This window comes from Drosophila obscura, unplaced genomic scaffold (assembly GCF_018151105.1).
Source record: "Drosophila obscura isolate BZ-5 IFL unplaced genomic scaffold, ASM1815110v1 contig_1, whole genome shotgun sequence".
NCBI lineage: Eukaryota > Metazoa > Arthropoda > Insecta > Diptera > Drosophilidae > Drosophila > Drosophila obscura.
The window spans coordinates 2154771-2177103 of record NW_024542679.1 but is presented as its reverse complement, the minus strand read 5'-3'; the positions used below and the strand labels follow the sequence as shown (position 1 = coordinate 2177103).

Here is a 22333-nt window from a genome sequence, read left to right as displayed (position 1 = left end):
ATCTGATGACTGACTGGCTGTTCCAAAAGTATTATCTTTGATTTTTGCAGTTGCAAGGAGATGCCACGTTGAATGCAGCCTGACGCTTGTCCAATGACTGAGGCACCAATGCACGACTCTTGCATCGTAGCTGCAGCAGCAGCAGCAGCCAGCAGCCAGCAGAAGCTCCTTCGGACGCCACACGAGGCCCCACTCGTTGCGGCACACGACAGGAAAGGACAGGACCCGAAGAGCTGTTCGTGTTGCACGCTGCGTGGGCACTGCGACTCCGCCGTTCGTGTGGCAACAGCGGCAGGCAGCGGAACTTCGGACTAATCCGGAGACTGCTGCTCCTGTTCCGTCGTGGTCCTGTTGCTGCCACGGGGATCTCTGCCTGCCACTGATTTTGCTACTGACACTTCCCCACCACCCCCCGTGCTGCAGCAGCCAATGGGGCAACTGCTTTCAAGGTCATGCTCCCATACATTTGACGGCCATTTTGAATGCACTGCCGCCCACATGCCACACCCCCATGCCCCCCCGCCACTCTATGGCACTGCTGTCTGCATTTCCTGCCCAATGGCGCTGCCTCGAATGTCCTTGCCTCAGCGTCGCCCTGGCAACATCCTTCGGGTAGGCGTAACCTCGACATTGACTGCCACTGGGGGTTGCAAGGTCGCCCAGCTGATGGCCAGAGTTGCCGCCACACAGCGCAGCACAGCAGCTGTGCAATCGAATGATTCGATTATGGGATGGCAGAAGATTGTTGCGCCTCCCGCTCCCAATTAAATTCAAACAGTCATTTCATTTCATTTACTGCCCCTGCCCCAGCCCCATTAATTAATTAAGAAGAAAAACAATAAAGATTTCAATATTCGATGCCCGAAACGACATCCGGTCAAGCAAATGCGGCACCAAATTTGGCATGCCACTTCACTACGAGGCAACGCCATATGGAAAGAGGTATCCAGATAAAGATATATGTATATATGTATGTATATATAAGAAATAACAAAGCAAGAATACAAATATTAAGTCTTTAAGGAAGGGAGTGACTTTTGTTGGTGGATAACTAAATGGAGGAGAAAATTAATGTAAAGGTGATTTTAAGAGTATATTTGAATGGGATTGTGAGGCATATTAATAATGGTAACTGAATATTAGTACTGGTAATGATGGAAAACAAAATGTAAGTAATATTAGAGTTAGTGTGTGTCCTCTACCGGGTAACTCTAAAATAAAGGAACGCCCAAGAAATCCCGAAAAATTGTAAGGCTGATTAGAGCCCATTCCAAATATTGCCTTGGATTTAGTTCATGCAAAACTTACCTTATCCTGGGAAAACACTACCTGAAAAGCAGCAAAAAAAAAAATATATATATATAATTCTTAGCATCAAAAGATATTTAATTAGGCATTAGGCTCTCTCTCCCTCTTTGTGGATGTTTGTAGTTCCCTCTGAAAGCCCCTACAAGGAGTCCCCTTCCGACAGTTGAAATATTCCCCATAAAGAACCAAAGACTACCAGCAAAGCCACTAGAACCATATCTCATCCAAAGCTTTGAGTGTATTCCCAAATGGAATGCCAAAGGTTCACTCCATCCATCCATCTTATCCATTGTTGTGCCACACAAAAATTGAAATGCCAAACAAAATGTTGAATCAGTTGATCGCATCGTAGCCTCAAAAAAATGGTCTGCCATTCAATAAAGACACCAAACATATATCGTACGTACGAAAACAGCACACACATGCAATATAAATATATACGAAAAACGTATAAAAATACGTACGAAAAAGAGAAATAAAAATAAATGAAATTTCATTGAATGCTTCGCTCAATGAAAAAAAAAAGAAGCAAACGAAAGATGTATCAAAGTTGAGGCTTTTCTTGCTGCTGCAATAAATTTTCGAGTGTCTGACGTCACAAGTGTCCTAGATAATCGCTGTGGCAGCAGTGGCACAGTGGCTGTGTGGCAGAGAGGTAATGTGTTGGTGGTGGCATCGAGGTGAATCGCATAAACATGAACTCGGGGGCAATTTTCGACAGCAAACAAGAACAAACACACGCACGCACGTGCAAAAACATACAAACAAAAAAAAAATCACTTGCTATTTATTTGGAAAACATTCGAAGAACGGATGTTCCTTTTTATTTCGAATTTTGGATTTCTAGCCTTACAGCAGATCCGTTCCCAATGCCGTTTCCGCTTGACGGCGTAATTGATTGCAATGGGAAGCACTGTAAGCACTTTGTAGTGGGATTTCCGCACAAAAGGTGGGTTTTGGAGAGAAAAAAAACAAAGTTTGAATACAATTTTAATCATTTTGTGTTCCTCTAAAGAAAATTGATCAATTTCTGCCCAATTTGAATAAATTTAGTTTAAATTTTCAAAAATTAATTTTGCATACTAAACATACAAAAATCAAGAGCTAAAACAAAATCAAAATACAAGCCCAATTTTTTAGGATATAAACAAATTATTTTTCAATTTGTAATTGTTGTGAATGAAATTTGTAAATTTCCATTTGACTTTTATTTCTCCTTTCCATATTCCTTGCACACACACAGAAATAAAGAGAGAGAGAGAGAAATTGCTGCCCAGGGACGTAGAAAAGGGGGGTGTGATGGATGGGCAATGCCTGCTAAGCATTTAAGCTGGCACGCTCAAGTGGCCATGGATTGAGTTGTCCTCCACATCCACATCCACCTCCTTCAGCCAAACCCAAACCTCAACCCAACCCACCACCATTCGCTTCGTTTTTCTCAATGAACCAATGCCGCCCACACAATACACAATATACAATGGGAGGTAGCAGTCAGCAGCATCGTTGTGGGACGAGACGAGAACTTACCTACCACAGCCGCAGCGCCTGTTGCCCTAGTTCCACACACAGAGCCCTTTGTGGACGCTATTTTGATGGTTTTCGCCTTGTGAATGAAAATCAACGTGGAACCTCGCTCTCCACACACACACTATCTTGTGTCTATTTCCCGCGCGCGCTCTCTCTCATACATTTTGTGACGGCATTTATAACGGTTTGGGGTTTCTTTTTTTGCCAGCCCATAACTTGGACAAGGGTCGCGGGGTGAAAAAGTCATTTTTGAATCAACTACACGCACACACTCGCAAATGCAGAGAGGGCCACCAGCACCAGCAGCAGAAGCAGCCAGTGTTTTGTAGGTGTGCGTTTGCTCCAAGGCAATCTTGGCCAAGAAAATCAATGAATGAACATGCAGACACGTAGCCAACGATGTACATCCCTGCGTACATATATCTTACTCAATGAAAAGAACACACACACATTAAATTTGGCCAAAAGAAAAATGCTCCTTCTATCAAATTCTTGGCGCGCATCTAACCCTCACACCGACACAAACACTCGCGCACAGGCACCTGCTACGTGCCAAAATCAACGTAATACGATACTAAAACACATCACATGGAAATATACGTATAATAAGTGTTGAATTTATTGCCCAATATCATATTACTGCACTTGTTATTACGCACTTTGACTTTTATTGCACTTTTTCCAATTGCATTCCGATCATTGCTGAGCGTCAACGTGGCAGGGCTGGAGAGTCACATATGGAGAGATATCGATAAGCTGCTGGTGTAAAGTTTATGTGAAGTAGTCTTGCTAATCAGTTAAATTTGATGGCTGTTATAGTGGTTTATTTGTTGTTTTAATATCCAGTTAAAATAATCTTGATTAACTTACCTTTCAGCATTCTTTTCACTTATCGATATGCTGCAAGTGTGCAGTCGATAGTTGGCAGATCTCAGGATCTTGTCTGCTGTCTTGCTACCTTTGTTGTTGTATAATTCCGAATACAATTGAATGGATCATATAGCTTAATCCTTTCAAACTGATCGGTAAATGTTATTTTTACGCATCGATATGTTGTTTCGTGCCAATCGATAACTGTCACGATCATGAAGGTGTGTCTGCAGCCCTGCCCGCCAGCCAGCCAACTTCAATTGTTTTTTTTCTTGGAATATCCATGTTCAAGCATCCTATTTAATGGTTGCACTTCACAAAACATTACCTCGAGGACAAATACCCGGACCCGGGCACACTTGAGCTCATTCAGGACAACGCAGCAGCACATTTGAAGGACTCTTGCAGGCAGCATTTGCGTCATTCACAAAAACGGCTCTGGGACATGGCTCGGCTCTGTCTGTATGCCTGTATGCTGAATGTGGCGCATAACTTTTTACATACCGATGCTGATGCTGCGACACAATCGTCCTTCCCAGGCGCAGGTTGAACGAACTTTGGGTCTGACCTAGTTTTTTGGCTGCACCAGCACCAGCAGCAGCAGTCGCAGTTCGTTGCCAGGCGGTCGTGACGGACGGCAACGACGACGGCGTCAGGCTCCCCCATTCATCGGCATCCTTGTCGCGTTCAATGACACAGCCCCAGAAGTAGCAGCGGCAGGGCCAGCAGCATCATCAGAGGAAGAGGCTGTGGCACAAACCCACTGCGGTGGCGTGGCTATGAATGAAAAAGGGCAGCAGCGGCTGCTGGTGCTGCTGCTGCTATTGCAGTTCTTTGCGCATGCCAAGTGGGTCAATACCCTAAATGGAGGCTACACCCCAAACCCAGGACCGGACCCCGCCCCACACGTCATGCGTTCCCACACGCCGTGACGTCACCAGTGACACAGTTAACATTCATGTTTTTTTTTTGTTGTTGTTGCTTAAGTTTTTCGAGTACAACGTATTTTTTTTAATATGCTTTTATTTCTAAGAGGCTTTAACAAAAAAATCGCTGGCAAAATATGTAATTTTTCTGTTGTAAAAAGCGTTTCACAAAAAAATTTGATTTAAAACCATTAACACAACTTATAAGCGACGACCACGACAACGACCGTGTTGAAGGAGGGACTACCTGCTGTAAATTATATAAAAAAAAGGGGAGGGAAAAAAAACCTAAGCTAAAAAGAGGATACTCTGGAGGACACACCACAAGCGCACAGTCTGTAATTTGTTTTTTTTGAATAGTAATAGTAATAGTATATCGCAATCTTCTCTCTTGTTGTACGTTATGTTTTGTTGCTAGTAATTTTGGCAAATATTTGATTTACATTTACATATTTATAAAATCTCAAAGAGCTTTTTCAGTTCCACCATCAAGGCCCAATCGGCCTTGATCAGGTCATCGCGGAAGTAGTCCTTGCAGGCATCGATGCTCTGGCGGGAGATCTGCAATGGAAAAAAAAGCAAAAATCAAATGGAAATCCATCACTTACGTATATGTATCTACATATGTATGTATATAAAATTCATATTAATGGCACACTGCGCTACACATAAATCATTTCATCAATATAATTTCCGAAAATGAATTTATAATTGGAACGTGCCAATTGTCATACACACAGAGAGAGAGAGATCGAGCCATCGAGTGGGGGGCCTACTGCCAGGATGCGGACGAGCAGACAGACGGGGCGGCCTGCTCCATCAATCAAGCAACGGGGCGGCACGTGTCGGACGGGGGTCGGGTCTCCAGGGGCGGGCTCTCTCTCCCCCGACATATGGCGCATAACAATTAAAATTCATTTTTAAACAATATTTTTTTTTGTTCGATTCAGCTTTATTTTTTAGTGCCCTCTTCCCCCAGCAACAACGTTTTATCGAACGAAGCTTTTTTAGTGTCGCCATTTTTTATGGCGCTGCTTTTTAATGCGTTTTATATTTTTAATGTGTGTTCACGTTTATGGAGGAAAGACTACGACTACTCCCCGAGACTTTATGCATAGTTTTTACTTTCGTGCTGATTACAGGCCCTTGATAAAGGCCCATGCTCTGTGTCTCCTGCATTTATTCTTGCCGTTTAATTATTGGATTTTTTATTGTTGTCTGTTTTTATTTTTATATTCATTTTTTTGGCGTATCGCATATTAATTAAGGCCCCTCCGATCAATGCTTTTGATTATATGTATATATTTATGGCCTAGGGTTTCGCAAAAAAAGATTTCTCTAAACGATAAGTGGAGAAACTCAAGGAAGAGTCTGTGTCTGCGTCTGTGTCTGTATCTGTCCCTCCGTTTATGGCTTGTGCATACGAAAGAAGTATCTTTTGTTTGCAGCTGGCAAGAGTTGAAGGATATGCCAGCGGTTCTTAAAATACAAAAAGCTGAGGCTATACTATCAGTCGATATTTATGGTATGAATAAAGGAAAACCTCTGCAATCGATTCCCCTTAATCTATCAGTAATTCCCAAGCTTTAATTCCATTTTATGCCTGCAGCCTGCAGTTCGTTTTGCAATTTGCATTTCATTACCTTTCCTGGAAACCCCATCAGTTACGACACCAATCCAATTATCCACCACTAATTGTATCTATTTTTAGCTATTTTAAGCTTTCCTAGAACAAAAGGCCTTGCCCAATTTTTAAATTAATACCCCCACAAGGCTGCAACAATAGTTGACCTCACATTGACTGACATTCTGTGATGGGAGATGGGACATGGTTGTGTGGTGGTGGTGGTGCTGGTGCTGGTGGGGTTTTATACTCTATTTTTGGGTCGACAAATGCGTCATCGCCATCTCATTGAGTGGATAAAAAGAGCAAATTAAAGCCCGAAAAAAAAGCCATGCAACGAGAACCCGACAACGCATAACTAGGTCGAGAGAGAGAAAGAGAGAGAGAGAGAAACTGGGTTAACAGCAATGCCAGCGACTGCGACTGAGAGATGTCAATGAACGCGGCTGCCGTTGCCGCCGCCGCCGCCGCTGCCGTCCCGGTGTCATTGCAAGTGCATTCCCGTAGAAGGTGAAACGTGACGTCAGTGCATCAGAGACCGGGTCAAAGGGTGGCCACATAAGTATGTAGATATGTATCATCAGGTCAGCCATGACATAATACCCGTTCATGGCTGGGGGACACCACCGCCCCCCTCCACTAGCCCGTTAAATCTGGTGGACATTGAAGTCTATAAATAGAGACGGCAAAATCGAGGCTTTGCCACCCCCTTAATAGCTTTTCATGTGCCTCTCCCAGCTTTATTATTCAATTTGGCCGATGCCTAAAAATATCTACGCAGCAGCAGCAGCATCAAACATTAATTGAATCAAAATGAAAGCGAAATTCAATGAACAATTAGTAGAGGAGGCGAACGAGAGAGAGAGAGAGAGAGGTTTTCTTTCTTCACACTGACGTCACTGATAAGAGCAGATGGATTTGAAAATTAAGTTTTGCCATCGATTCACATTTCACTGACGTCAGTCCTGCCAGTAGTCGGTGGTACTGCGTAAGTAATTGCTAATCAAATGATTGGAATGAAAGGAAGTTCTACAAAGACCTGGGCACCACTTAAGCCCACCCCCACCCGCACTCGCACAGTTAAGTCTTCATAGCTGCAGCCCACCTTCTATTATCTACCTATACCGGCGCCTCTTGGCACTGGCAGTGCCACTGCTTTGGCTGTTGCTGCCACTTAACACAACTTGGCCATGTAATTTGATAAGGCGCCAAAGTTTAAGTGCCCGCCGATGGTGGGGCCTAGCCCAGGCGCCTGGGTATAATGTGCACCTGGCCGCTGACAACTTTGGCACTTCCCCGATCTGATTGCCTTTCGGTGAGTGTGGGGTGCGGGGGAGAGAGAACTTAAGTGATGGCACGACAAGGCACATAATAATGGGTTTTGCTGACGGCAACTAACCCGCTCTCATTGTAAAGGTTAAACATTGTTTGCTGATTCGATTTGATTGGTGTATTAGTTCGAAAGTTGAAATGGTTTAGCAGTTGACAGTTGACATTAGCGGTGTATTTGCGGAGCTATTCTGTTCTAGCTTCTGTTCTAGTGGCTCTTTAATTGCTCAACGAAAAACAACTTACACTCGCAGATTGCATATACTCGAACTTTGAATGAAAATCGAATAAACTAATCAATTATGAGTGAATAAACCGATCTCTGTACCCCACAAAAATTAGTTGTAAAAGTTGTTGTGGAGCCATCAAATAAATTTCCACTGCTAAGTAATACTTGTATCATTCCATTCATCGATCGATTAAAAAACCTCCCCACTATCTTTCACGTGCCATGCAAATCTCTCAAGTGATATTGGGGCAACTTCCCGGCAACTGCACTCCAATCGTATCTCAAGTTCTAAGTAGACTTTTCCGCTCCTGAATGTTCGTTCAATCGAAATTAAAAAAAATTAGGAGTTCAGATCGCTGCGCAGAACAAGAGATCCGTCAGATCCTCAAGTGGCACTACGTTTCTCGCTTTAGAGCTAGCTGATTGACTTACCTTGCTCACGAGCATGTCCTCGGCCTCAAAGTGTCGGCCAAACATCTTGGGCGATTCACCGGGTATGGGCTCGATCTTGATGCAGATCTCTTGACCCTTTCGTGCCGAATCGATGTTCTTGTGATTCGATTCAATGGACGTCACAATTCCAATGTCCACAAACTGCAACAAAACAGAGAGAGAGAGAGAGAAAGAGAAATTGTGAAAGTGTTTTTTTTTTTTGCTAAATGAAGGAGGGGCCTGAAGGCTGGGGCGCAACTTCCGCATGTCGTTCATTGAATCGCTGATAAGTCGCGTTCGCCAACTCATTTGGTATGCCCTTCCAGCCATTAAATAACTCCACGTTAAGCATTTGCCAAAAAAAAAAAAACAAAGTGGAATAGGGCTTGGTTGGGGGTATGGGGCACTGGGGGAGTGGGGGAGTGTCTTATCAGCCAGATCTGGCCCAAGTTTCATGTGTGGCCGGCCAGGCAGTCACTTCCTCAATACCATAACTGATAAACACACACCCACAACCCATACCCATCCCATGCCCAGTTGTGGGTGGGATAGTTCTCTGCACTGGCACTGGGGTGGGGTTGTAGATAGCACCCAAGAACCGTCTCCATTTGTGCACTGGCAGAAAATTATGATTTTCGATGAGCGCTCATCGCTTTGTAGGCACTATGGAAGGCCCATTCATCATTAGGATCGTATTATTATTACAGAATAAAACCTGAAGTAGCTATAGCAATAGGTTAGAGCCGCCATATGTGGTAGACTTTACATTTACTACTTTAATCTATCGATCTGCCAAGGATCATTATGATTGACTAATGATTTCACGCAGAAATACAAAATAGTTGTACTTTGTTTAAAGGTGTTTCTACTTTTACATTTTTCATATTTTCTCCAAGTATTTAAATTAGTTCTCCACCGAAATATTAAAATACTAAAATATAAATTTCATTCATCTTCTGGTCCTTGGGTCCACACTCCCTAGTTTCTCTCTGTGCATACGGGGGGAAGCGCTCCTATCTCGCTGGCCTAACAAAGTCATTGAACCAAATTGTAACATGTTTGTTGTCGTAACCCGTTTGCACTCAACAGCAACACCAACACCAACAACACTAGCAACAACAACAACAACAAGAGCTGCCGCCGCACAGGAAACTGTTGCCAACGCCGCTGCCGCCTGAGCGTTTCCTGTGGGCGCCCCAATGGCGGCCACGTCGCTGTTGCTGCCAGCAGCATTGCCGCGTTCGTATTTCATTCAAACCAAATAAATTATTGAAATTTTGATGCCCTTAACGAGAGTGAGGGTATGATGGGTTTTGAGCAGGTGTTTGTGAAGGCAGGAAAGGAATAAACTATGCAGAGTAGATATAGTCGTATATATCTAAGAATAATAATACCTTGGACCACTTCAGAGACCTCCCGGATACAAGGCAAAGATCCGATTAAAGCTTACAGAGAAAAAGTCGCTCGAAAAAAAAAAAAAAACTTCGGCAAACGTTGAAAATTAGAGTTCTATGAGTCGATACAATATACATACATCCACATACTTATGTACTAATGTGTGTATGTACGCTTGAACTTCTTTAATTTTGTTCATATTTTCTTTGTTGGTCTATAAGTTTTTATATTTCGCACAGCTGCCATAGAAATCATCCATCTTCTAGGGTATCAAAAGATTCGGCTACCCCAAAACTAGTTTTCCCTTCTTAATATTATATGTTTTTTTTTTTTGGCTTGTTGCTATCGGTGCAAATAGCTACAACACATTTACACACACACAGAATGGAGAGTGTAGAGAGAGGGAGAGAGAGAAGGTGGGTAGGGGGGCATAGGCATAGGGTGGGGGCGCATTTGTCACCATTTCCTGTCGTTGATTACTCATACGCCCCGTTCGACGACCGTCTTCCTCTTTCGACAACGACTGCCTGCTGCTGTTGCGGCTGCCTGTTGGCTGCTGGCCGCTGCCTCTCCTGCTTTCTCCGTCTCCTTCTCCTTTCGAATGTTCTTCGACAAAAATTTTCATTAAATGTGTTAATTTATTTCCATTTCCACACAATTTTTTCTTTCAACATTGCGCTGCTGTTGCTGCTGTGCTGTGCTGTGCTGTGCGAGTAGCTCTGGCAATTTTAGTCTTTTATGAGAGCAACGAAATCATATTACGCCAGTGGGGGGAGGGCTGGCGATATTTATGATATAAATGATGGAACAGTAGGGAGGAGTAGGAGAAAGAAGGAGGAGGAGAAGACAGACACCCGGAGATAGGGGGTTGAGCAGGCTGTATGAAGGATCTGGAGAGCACTAATTTTGTACTATATGATGAGAGAATAAAATTGATGGCTTTGTTGATGCAAGTGGCCTACAAAAATATGAATCATTCATTCATTTATTCATGAATGAAATAAAATGCATTTTGGCAGACATTCTCGTTTCCCAAAGAGAAATCATTTATATATAAAAGGATGGAGAGGATATATAGTAGAAAAGGGCCGTTTATTATATCTGATCTAATTCCTGTATCGAATTGTCTGGTGCAACTTTCAATTGATTTTCTATAGCTAATATCCCCATTTAATATACGAGTAATATTCCTCTCTACATGCTTTTTAGACAAGATTTGGGGGCATCGAAACGAAACAAAAAATTCGATGACGATACTGGGGCGGGAATCGCTTGGGTCGGTCGTCTCGTGAGGCTCCCACCATAAAACCCAAACAACAAGTTGACTATGAAAACAACATTTTACATTTAGTTTTTTTGGTTTTTTTTTTTCGTTTATATTTTTTCTGGCCGACAGAGCCGCTGCACAGACGACCGTCTGACGGTGGCTGTGTATTGGCGTTTATCTAAAAATATGATTTATATTTTTCATGCAGACCGGATGTCGTCTATTTTTGAAAAATAAAAAAAAAAAAAAAACAGCGCCATGAATGAACCGAAAACATTAGCAGCAACAAAACAAAAACAACAGAAATCAAATCGGTAAACTGTTGAAAAAACAAAAACTATTGGGTTTGTTTTTAGTGTTGTTGTGTTAGTGAAATGTTTGATAGCGCCACAACTAAATATGTTATTTTATCTGCAGAGAGAAAAACCTCAGTTTTGGTGACACAATTCTCTCGCAGGAAATACTAAATTAAATGAGATAATTAACCCAGAAATGTATGTATGTACAACTTTGACAACGTCATCAGTAAATGCTGCTGCATCCATGGTCCCGCCTCCGTCTGCTTCAATGGGACCTCCTTCAAAAATAATAATAAAAAAAAAAACAGTAGCCGTAGGCTCTCCATCAACAACAACATCAATTTCTTTCAATCTTTTGGGCTTCCAGTCTTTGGATTCTTAACGGTTTGGAGGCATGCCATAGCAAACATGCCTACGTCATGGTTTTCGAGAGGGAGAGAGAGAGAGAGCCGCCAGCGGGAAGAACTTGCCGCTGATTCGAGTGTTTAGCCAGCGAGAAAGACAGAGAGAGTGATGTAGGGAGCCCCCACATTTGAGGTACATCATTATTATGCACATTATCACGATCGGAGCCTAGAGCAGCAGATAACCCCCCACTCATTGCTAGAGAGCCACAGAGGCTGCTGCTGCTGCTGCCCACAAACATTAAAGAGGAGGAAACGACAGATGGATGGGGTTTTGGAGAAGCAGAAGAAGAGTGGGAGAGAGAGAGACAGTCAAGATATTGTGCAGCAGGGATGAAGAGAATGATAATCTTGTTACTTATGGCCAGGGTTGGAAAGCTTTTGTTGATGCTGCAAGTGTTGGAAGAATATATATATACAATATATAAATAAACCAGAAAATTTGGTTGAAAATATATTTGAAAAGAAAAAAAAAAAATGAATCACACCATTAAACCAGTGCTGTACAGTAATTTAAGTTGCTAGTAGTGTTGCAAAGGGGTCTCAAAATACAAGTAACTTAATAAACTGGAATATTCAAAGATTATTCTTGCCATATTTTGTATACATTTCGCCCGTCCCTAACTGCTTTCAGCACCTCCAGCGACCTGAACAAAATTCCAGCTCATTTCAAGTCATGCAACGCCCAACAGTAACCACAGCATAACACAACACATCAACATCAACAGCAACAGCAAACCACTGACGAGGCTTTCAACAGCAATAACAATGCCAACAACACCTTTCAAATGAGCCAAGTCAAGTCAAGACCGAAGCCAAAGCAAGACAGACACTCATTTCCCCCAGCCCATCATCAACTCAGCAACAGAAGGCATCAGGCAAGAGCGAACAGCCAACAGCCAACCGAGGCATCAGGCCATGTGTCTAGTCATGCTCATTAGCATCTCAAGCAGTGAATGCAACACAGTGACGCCCACAACGCCCACAATCAACACTCGTAGGAGGCCAAGAGACCAAGCGACCAACAGACCAAGATGAGATGAAGACTGGAAACGAACGAAACCCAAAAAGAAAATCTTTCACTCACAGGAAGTTTGTGGGCAAACATCATCGTCATGAACATTAAAATTAAAGTAAACCAAAACTTAAATGTGGGTGTTGTTGCTTTTTTGCTTGGTTGGTTGGTTGGTTGGTTGCCAGCCAAGGTGTTAAAGACCTCCTCCAGACATAGGGAAATCTTTCCATTCGATTAGGAAAATGATTAACTCGAGGGCGAGTACACTCGAGAAATGTGGCATATTTAATTTCATTGATTATTGTATTGAACGCTTATCGGACATCGGAAATACTTGATCGATACAGCGCGATCTCCGCGCACAGCTGTGCTTTGTTTATTAATCAGTAATACTCGTATCAATATGGGGGGAATAATGAGAATGAGAATGAGAAGGGGAAACATTGAAGGCCCCACTGATACAAATTAATCCAAGTGCAAAACAATCAATTATGCCGCCACACAGCCCAGACCAGCCCAGCCCTGAATGAATGAAACAAACAAACACATAGAGAGAGAGAGAGAGAGAGAAAGAGAGAGAGAGAAAGAAAGAGAGTTTTGCGATGCGAGAGACCGATCAAAGTCATCGATAAGAAAGCAAAAACAATCGCTTGCCGCAAATGCGATAGCGAAGCGCCCAAAACGAAGGCTACACCAAAATGCAATCGAGAGAGAGAGCAGAGCGCTCTGCTGGACTCTGCTCGAGCGGAAGTGAATGCGCACCGCAAGTCACAAAAGTGAGTGTATGCATGACCGAGTGAGGAGTAGTGAGTGTATGAGTGTAGTGCTGGCGTGTTATCATCTGAATGCGTATCAAGTTCAATGCCTGTCTTTAATGGCTGTTATTAATATTTATGTTTGTTGCCTTCTCGTCTGGTTTTTTATTCTGTTCACAAAAGTTATTGTCACGCCTCTTGTCAGGTAAAGAGGCAATAAAGCCATTTCAAATGATTGTGTGATTAGAGTTGTTTTTCCCTGCCCAATAAAAAGAACAACAGGAAGAGGTTTATCTAAAGTGGGAGGAAATTTAATTAAAAACAGGTGTTCGAAATTGGCAAGATTTTGGATCTACATAGATCTAGATAATTTATAGAGAGTATTGATAAGAGTATGGGATAAACATTCATCTGGCAAACATCTCCTTCTGCGGCACTAATCTCTATTCTTTACAGTCGGTCGTTTGCACTTCCCTAAGAGAACCCAATGGTATCTGGTAACTCTTCATAATTTTATACTTCTCTCACATAAATCGGACACCAAAGTATCTGACTAAAAACCCAAAGACCTAGCCCATAAGCGAATCTAAGCACACAATTTGACTCTAAACATTTTGTCGTGCCGTTTTCATTTATTATTCCCTTCCATTCCATTTAGTTGTAGAATTTTTCTCGTAGGTGTTTCATATCGCAGCAGTCTACAAAAGACCCCATCATCCTCCTCACGATTAAACAAACGTCAATTAAGTATTATTTATTTTTTGGGGTGCGCGTGTAAATGGGCGAAAAAACACCAAAAAAAGAAGAGCATAAAGGCAGATGGCAAGGGGTAAGTGGGTAGGGGGGGTGGCGAAAATAAGAACATTTTTAATGCCATTTCCCCCCCGCCCCTGTTGGATTTTTGTGTGCAAATTCAGCATTTCCGGCCCAAGAAAAACTGAAATGTGACGAAGGCGACCAACTGACCGACCAAGCAAAATAAAACCCACAACGACGACGTCAATTTCCAAGATACAAAAACAAAAGGCAATGGCAAAATATATATAAAAAACACACACACACACAACACAGAAAGCTATCCATGGGAGAGCCGAAGCTTTGAGATACACTTTGGGTAGAGTTTTGTTACTACAATTTGGATCTTCTTCGATTCTATTAAATCTTTGAACATATATGTGTGAAAACATATTAAACAGCAATCGCTAGAGTTTAAAAATATGATAAGATGTTCCGATTTAAATTCAATTATGAAAATATATGTAGAAACACATAAAACATAGCTATATTTCATTGCAATGCTTTTTCTTCTCATAACAGCTATGAAGGAATATTATTAGGTCCGATGTAGACTGCGTTTAATAACAGAAACGATCTGTGAAAAATTCTTGGACTGATATGTTGATTGCAAACCAGACGGAATTAATCTCATCGCATGGCCACATCTTATTCCATTTCGATTATATCTGAATAGAAACCGATTGCCCCTGCAATCTGTCAAACTTCACTACTGATTCAGAATACCCTCGTTAAAGCGTATATCAAAAAGCCAAAGACACAGAGAGACCAACAAAGCGAGCGGGCAAAAAAGCAAAGAAAAAAAAAAAAAGAAACAGTCGTCGAGTAATTTGCTAATTACGCTAATTTCTTTTGTTGTTGTTGCTGCTGCTTTTATTGCAATTGCCATTTGTAATCGCAGAGCCATTGTTGCTGTTGGCTGTTGCTGGTGCTGGTCTGGCGCTGCTGCCTGGTCGCTGTTTATTTTCATAGTAAAATAAATATATAAAGCACTCATAGATCCGTATACACAGGGAGTAACAGATACAGCTACAGATACAGATACAACTAGAGAGTAAGAGATACAGCTGTACATCCACAGCGGCTAGGCAAAAAGAGACACGAGGGAGAAGGAGGAGCACAAGACGCAGCGCAAAACGAAAAAAAAGCGAAGAAATATTAGCGGGTATCTAAGCGGATTTTATTATCTTATCGTTTACCTGAACGACTCTCTATATGTGTGTGTATGGGTTTGTATCTATAAAGTACGAGTGTATCTATAGGGTATTTTTATGACTGAACAAACCACATAGACAACAACGACGAAACACGAAGCTCTGGACGGTACGGGTATGGGTACGGGTACGGTACAACAGGAAATAAGCATTTTTATGAATGAAACGAAAGCGAGGCGCACAGATACACGGTTAGTATATAGTACACACCTCTACGCAGATAGTCAGATACTTTGCTATGTGTGGATATTTACGCAGATATGTACATATATAAATGGCTAGGCACTTACAGCTATGTGGTGGAAATGTTTAGCTAAAAGTGCAGAAGTACCCTGGAAAGATGATTATAATATACTACAGATGGGTTGCTCCGTGAGAGATGAAAGCAAATGGAATACTAAAACCCATTAAATACATTCCAAAAAGTAGAAAAGATAATAATGTTCCACCTTTAACAACCTCCCACCATAAGCAACATCTCTCTCTCTCTCTCTCTCCATCTCTCTGTAAAATGTATCTATCGAAAAGTATTATTTTCTATATCTATTTTTTCCCATTCATCCCATTTGTGTGTTATTTTGTTATGGTCTGTTTGCTCTATTTTATATTAAAAGCTCTTTATTGTATCTGTATCTGATAGATACTCGCAGCAAACGAAACACACACACAACATGCCCATTGAGATACTTACTGTATCCCATTTGTGTCATGGCAGAGTGCGCCCACATGTTTTTTTTTTTGTTTTTCTCCAATGGTTCTGTTCTCTATTGTGAAATGTTCTCCTCACCGCTGGCTGTGTTTGCTGCTTATCATAATAAGATACAAATGTATCTCGTAGATGAATTTGCCGCTGCCGCTGTCTCTGCTGCTGCATCTGTTTTCGGTTCATTCATAAAAAAAAGAAATCCCATTTCATTCATAAGTAGAATTTCCGGCACGTACAAAGCGGAGGCACCACCTGCCTTATCGGGTTTTAAGGGTTGTTGCATGCCACTTCCCCCTGCCACTGCCAATGCCAATGCCCCTGCCCCTGCCACTGCCATTTCCTCGACTTCCTGCACTTCCGGATGCACTCTTTAAGGATACAATTCCCGCTCCCTGCTGCAGCACACTTCTGCCAGGAGTACTCCACGCTCTCTACTGCCCCTGCTGCTGCTTCTCCCTCCCCTTCTTGCTTTCATTCATTCTCTACGTGCGGAAGCATTCACTTCCGTTCTGCTTCCGTTCTGGCGCTGCGGGGCACTGCCAGCTGCTGCTCAATCCGCTTCCGCAGGCTGCGCTGTTCTGTTCTGTGCTGTGCCGCTCTTTCAGCTGCAACATCTTTTGTAATTTAATTACTTGTTCCGGTTCTTAGCGCTGTTTCTATCGCTCCATCATCATCATCATCATCCGCATCATTATTATTGCCGCTTGCCCCTTGTTGTTGTGGCATTGTTTAAAGTGTTCCTTTGTGGCACACGTACAGCCGTAAATCGGCTTTCAATTCATGCCACAGCCAAGATTATATGACGCAGTTGTCGATGCAAAACGTGGTAGTACGCAGACACAAACACATGAGGAAAGTGTCATATGTGCGGCATAGGGAGAGGGACACTCGCCTGAGCAAATAGACAGGAGATCTGTGAAGATCTTTAGAGATATTATGGATTGAAACAAAGAAGGTGAAGCCTGCCGAGAGAGAGATAAATACTCTTCAGAGATTATGGGTTGGTATTCGGAAGGCGATCCTCAGAGATTTTTACATGCAGCATCTACAGATACTTTGTGGCTTACGACTGGTTTTCTACTTGAATAAAATTTGGCTGAAGATCTACTGAATTATAGGTTTTACTTTGAGAATAATCTGGAGTAGAATTTTCGGGAATTTTTAGGCTTAAAACTAAATAAAAGAAACGGAATTTTGTACAAAATTAAAGAGTTTAAATTAAAATTGAATAAGTTTCGGAATATATAAATTGAGTGATCTATTTAGGTAAATATATCATTAGTCACTTTTTACATATAATATCTAAAGATTATGTTCGTGGAATGTCTACTTTAAGCTCTTAATTCACAGATACAATCTATGGCAGCACTCAATTCAATTTCTTACTTTTTGCCCCGTCCATAGACAATGCCTAAGCACCCCCCACACCCCTAAGACCACGATCACAACGTCACTCGGGGCACTCATTCAAAATGGGAAACACCGCGCATTCCCATTTCGAGGCGACAACGGAAGTCATAAGCCATGAAGAGGCTTAACAATTGGAGGCGCAACACCCAAAGAAAATAATATTTAAATCTTATACCTAAATGCCAGGGCACATGCACACAAAGAGAGAGAAATAACGAAGAGGAATATACGTACAATATGATGAGAGTTGAGAGGAGAGAGGAGAGGGGTTTTACCTTTTACCTACTTAAAGTTTAAGTTAAGTCTCGAAACAGCAGCAGCAGAAGCAGAAGCAGCCCATAAATTAGCCCAAGATCAACATGCAGTGCCCCGATCGAAGGCAAACGGCTACCTCTTTATATACCAACATACATATGTACATACAGGCATACATATAGTCGTGTAGTATATTCAAGTAAATCGAAAACCCCCAGAGGCATTTAATTAACCAAAAACCAGCAGCAGCAACAGCAGCAACACTGAATGAGCTTTCATTTCCGCTACAGCAAACACTTGAGGCATGAATGAAAATATTAAAAGATATCGATCGCCTCTGTGCCTTCTCACTCTCACTCTACCTCTCGCTCTCTTTTGCTCTCTCTGTGTCTCTTGGCAGCAGATTTCTGGTTTGTGTTTTTGCGGTTTTTGGGGGGGCAAGCAACGAAACGACACGAAACAAGCAGGCGGGCGGGCGGTTGGTCGGTCTGCTGCTGCTGCAAGTAATATCTATATACAACATATGCAAGACGATCTGCAAGTGATCTGCCAAGCAATTCGCCAGGCCACAGACTCGGTTTTAAAGACCGTCGTTAGCCATAGATACATATACCCCACCCAACCCCACTCCTGCCCCTACCCCTAACCCCTTTATAGCTGCGCCTCTTCGCCTGTTGCGAGTATCCTCCCATTTCTGTGGCGTGGATATACATAAATTGCTCTCGTAGACACATACTCTACTCGTATGTATGTACACACATCGTCCCATATGTTAAGTGACTGACTGACGGACGGATCTGGATTTGGATTTGGATTTGGCGCTGGGTAACGCCTCCAACTTCCGTTTGCTGTTTTTCAGTTTTTTAAGTGCACAGGCCCCTAAGAAACAGTCGAGCAAAAAGCAAAACAAAACCAACGAAAAATAAATGTATTCCGCCTGATGTCAGTGGGAGATTTGAATGGAGGATCGGATCCGATCGCATAAGAACGGATCCAATGCGAACGCGAAGAGTGCGAGAGTGGGGCGTGTGTGGCTGTTGTGGCTTAGATTGCGACTCGATAAAGTGAAACTCTTTGATGTACAGGTACGGGTACGGGTACGAGGGTAGAGCCCAGCCCCTCCTTCTCAGGCGGATCTGATGAGAGTGGTGGATAAAACAAAAAAGCAGAGGAACAGCAGATCGCTGCTTAATTAGCTGCAATGACCCCCAAGGCTATGGCGATGGCTATGTGTGGTTAAAAAGGTAGTAGGATGGTTGGATCCCCAACAATTGACTGGAAGGAGCGAAATTTAATTGAAATTTTGGTTTGGTTCTCAAGTTGATCAATGAAACCCAAAGATCAATCTTTTGCTGCAGACAGATGACAGATTGAAGACAGCTGTTGAAGGCTATAATTATGTTTTAGAATGAAGTTTGATGCTGGGCCAAATGGAAAGTGAAATCCAGTTTGTATGCAGAAAGCGAATTGATTTAATTGATGAAAGCTAGCTCTGATGGCTAAGAAGTCAATGTGAAATATGAGCTATAATTGCGGTAGATAAGAAATTGATCTGATTTATTAGCTATCGAGTGATCCACTCCCTGAACTTCAGAGAAAGAAGTCTTTGAAAGAAAGTTCTTCTGGTAGTCGCACGTCATGCGGCAGTGCCCCTCGGTCAATGGGTAAATTTGAACTGCAGATAGTCTGTTTAAAGGAGCTTTCTTGAAACCGTGCCCCTAAGATCAATCACCTCAATCAGCCCTGACCAATCAATGAACCCATTCAAATTCAACCCTCAACCCTGTGCGATTAACCCCCATAAAATGCACTCAAACCCTCGTATCTGGTTACCAAATTGTGACACTTTCAGTGCCCCCTGGCAGGCTTTTGGCTTAAGGTTAAGGGTTGCAGCCAGTGGACTCCACCTGTTTGAAGATCTTTTTCGTGAAAGTGTAAATGACAAACCCCAAAACGGGAAGTGGAAGTGGTTTGATGGCTGTTGGCTGTTGGCTGTCGTCGTTGTCGTTGTCCAAAAATGCGTGTGAGAACGGATGTTTCAGGGGCCGACCGACACACAGCAAAACAATTACACGCGAGACGCAGAGAAACAAAAGACAGAGAGAAGAGCCAAGTGATCAGCATAGAGGGAAGCAGCAACAGCAGCAGCATTGGCCCTGCTATTACAGATTTAATTATATAATTAATAAATGTAATCAACGGCCAGGCCAGGCAAGGGCCGGGCGAGCAGAGACCAGAGATCAGAGCCCAGAGAACGACCATCTGGCAGGCTGGGTCTTCTGTGGCACGCATGCGCAGCAGCAGCCGTTGCCATCAAAAGATACGAAAGGAAGTTGTCGCTGAGTGAGTGAGAGAGAGAGAGATGGGGGTCCCAGTACCAGTACCAGTCCCATCCACATCCCGGGACCCATTCTCTTGGACGATTCGATGAGCTCCCCCTGAAAGTCAACGGAAATGGCAAAAGGCAAAGGCAAAGACAAAAACAAAAAAAAAGACGCCAAGCAGGAGGCATGGGGCAGGGGCATAAAAGCGACAAAGCCCAGCATTCTTTGGGGCAGAAAATAACGTGCAGATCTAAAGTAGAATTGGATCAAGGCGGCAGGCAGGCAGGCAGGCAGCTATGTGTGTGTGTGTGTGTGTGCGTGTGTGTGTGATTTGAGCGATGATTTTTGGAGACTTGTGGAATACCCTGAATAAATAAAAGATTAGTTAGGATAGCCAATGATTGGCTTAATAAGAGGTCAAGCCTCAATTCTTTCCTGCGACCCGTGACGCGTCATACGGCTGTGCCCCTCGGTCGCTTTGCATTTCTGACTGGAATTCTCTCAGAAAATGCTTCAAGTATCCTATCCTCCTATTCTTGCTTCAGCTTTATATTTCAGAGTACCAATATAAATTCCAATATACTAAGAGAAAGCAAATAAAGATGGGAAATAGCTAAAATAATTGAATTTATTTTGTTACCCAATCCTAAAATAAAAATGTAATTGGGCCTCGACATAAACACTCTCCTACACATTCAAGCTTCTATTTTTACAAATTCGTACAACTCGTAGTCTATCCGCAATAAATAAGTTAGGGTATTCCCCACACACACTCTGCTAAAATACAACAAAAAATCTGTATTAAAACTTTGCAGGAAAAGTAAGCGTAAGAAAGATAGAGGTGGAGGTAGAGGGAAGCATGAGCAGGAGGAGAAGCAGAAAAGGAGAACGTTAAAAAGAATGACGATGAATGACGGGAAGCGCACAGCTTAGCAGCCACAGCGCTGCTTTTGCTCTGCTCTCTGTGGATAATTGAGGAAGTTATAATTGCCAATGAATGCCATGCCATGCCATGCCAAGCGATGCCTGCCAGCCGGCTGCTGGCTCCACCACCACTCGATCCTACTCTTCCTCCTCCTTGTGAGTCTCCTTTGCCTGCCTGCTTTCCAGGCAGAAAGTCAAGCAGGAGATGAAACCCTTTTAGCTTCGAAGATCGAAGCAGCAAAAGAAGTAGCCAAGCAAAGCCAAGCCAAGACCATCATTGATGGTCTTTCCAGAGAGAGAGAGAGAGAGGAAACAGTTGTCGTTGACGGGAAACAGGACATGTCAGCGCATAAATTGAAATGAGTGTCTGTCGTCTTGTGTCGTAGCATCCTGGTAGCTGGAAGAAGCTTCAAGCCGTTTTGCTTTCATTATGAAAGAATTTCAAAACGAAAACATTTTGCGTCGCAATTTCGTATCGCCGATTAGCTAATAATTGTGTGTGTGTGTGTGTGTGTTGCCACACAGCAATTGCATCACGGAACAAGAACAGCCAAGAGGGTCGGTCGATCGATCGGTCGCTCGGTCGGGTCGCAGACACGACACCTGTGTCAACAATGAAAAGCTTTTGCCACGCAAAAAGGTAGCGTAGCCAAACAAACAGCCGTACGTACGCCAGCGGCGTACTTGAGTACTTGACACGATTTTTTCGGAGAGAGGCCTCCTCCTCTGCCACACAGACAGACAGACAAGGACTTTCATTGTGCGTTTCGGTGCGAGATGATCTCTCCAATCTGCCCCCCCCAATCACAATGGAACCATTTGTGTTCTATGGGCATAGTTCTATGCTATAGATTCGATTCACTTACCTCCTTGCTGGGCACACAGATCGGTGTACCCACTTTGACAATGCCATTCTCCACGATTACGCCCATCACAATGGGATCCCGACTGTTGAATATGAACTGTGGCAGTATCTAGATGAGAGAACACAAAGAATTAGATCAATGACTGATAGATATATGTCAATTTGATGATCATCTCTTAGCCATCAGCCATCAGCCATAGCTAATAAGCGCGTCCCCGATAGATAGCGATGGGCGGCTGGCACTTAACTACTTTTTAAGTAATGTCGAATAATTATGGTGGCTGCATCTGGCGATAGATAGCATAACAAAATTGATGCTATTTTTCAATAGATCTCACAGTTCTTGCTGCACTCTACACTCTACAGCTCGGCTGCTGTTTGTTCTTTTGGGGCAGTTCCCAACTTTTTCCTATGCATCTTTGCTGCTGCTAATTTTCCCAGCGTATTGCAACTTCGTTGT

At 42.9% G+C, this 22333-nt stretch overlaps 1 protein-coding gene across 2 annotated transcripts in view; it reads right to left on the bottom strand.

The window, feature by feature from the left end:
- Positions 1 to 4722: 4722 nt before the first annotated feature.
- Positions 4723 to 22333, bottom strand: part of LOC111076846 (eukaryotic translation initiation factor 5B) — a 35313-nt gene continuing 17702 nt past the window's right edge. The window contains exons 8-10 of one of the 2 annotated variants that reach the window (XM_022370850.2): positions 21875 to 21982; positions 8246 to 8407; positions 4723 to 5192 (exon numbers count right to left, since the gene is read on the bottom strand). In XM_022370850.2, the coding sequence (XP_022226542.2) occupies positions 5085 to 5192; positions 8246 to 8407; positions 21875 to 21982 (378 nt within the window). In that variant the 3' untranslated portion in view covers positions 4723 to 5084. The remainder of the gene's footprint in view (positions 5193 to 8245; positions 8408 to 21874; positions 21983 to 22333) is intronic. The other variant, XM_022370851.2, reaches the window with a different exon arrangement.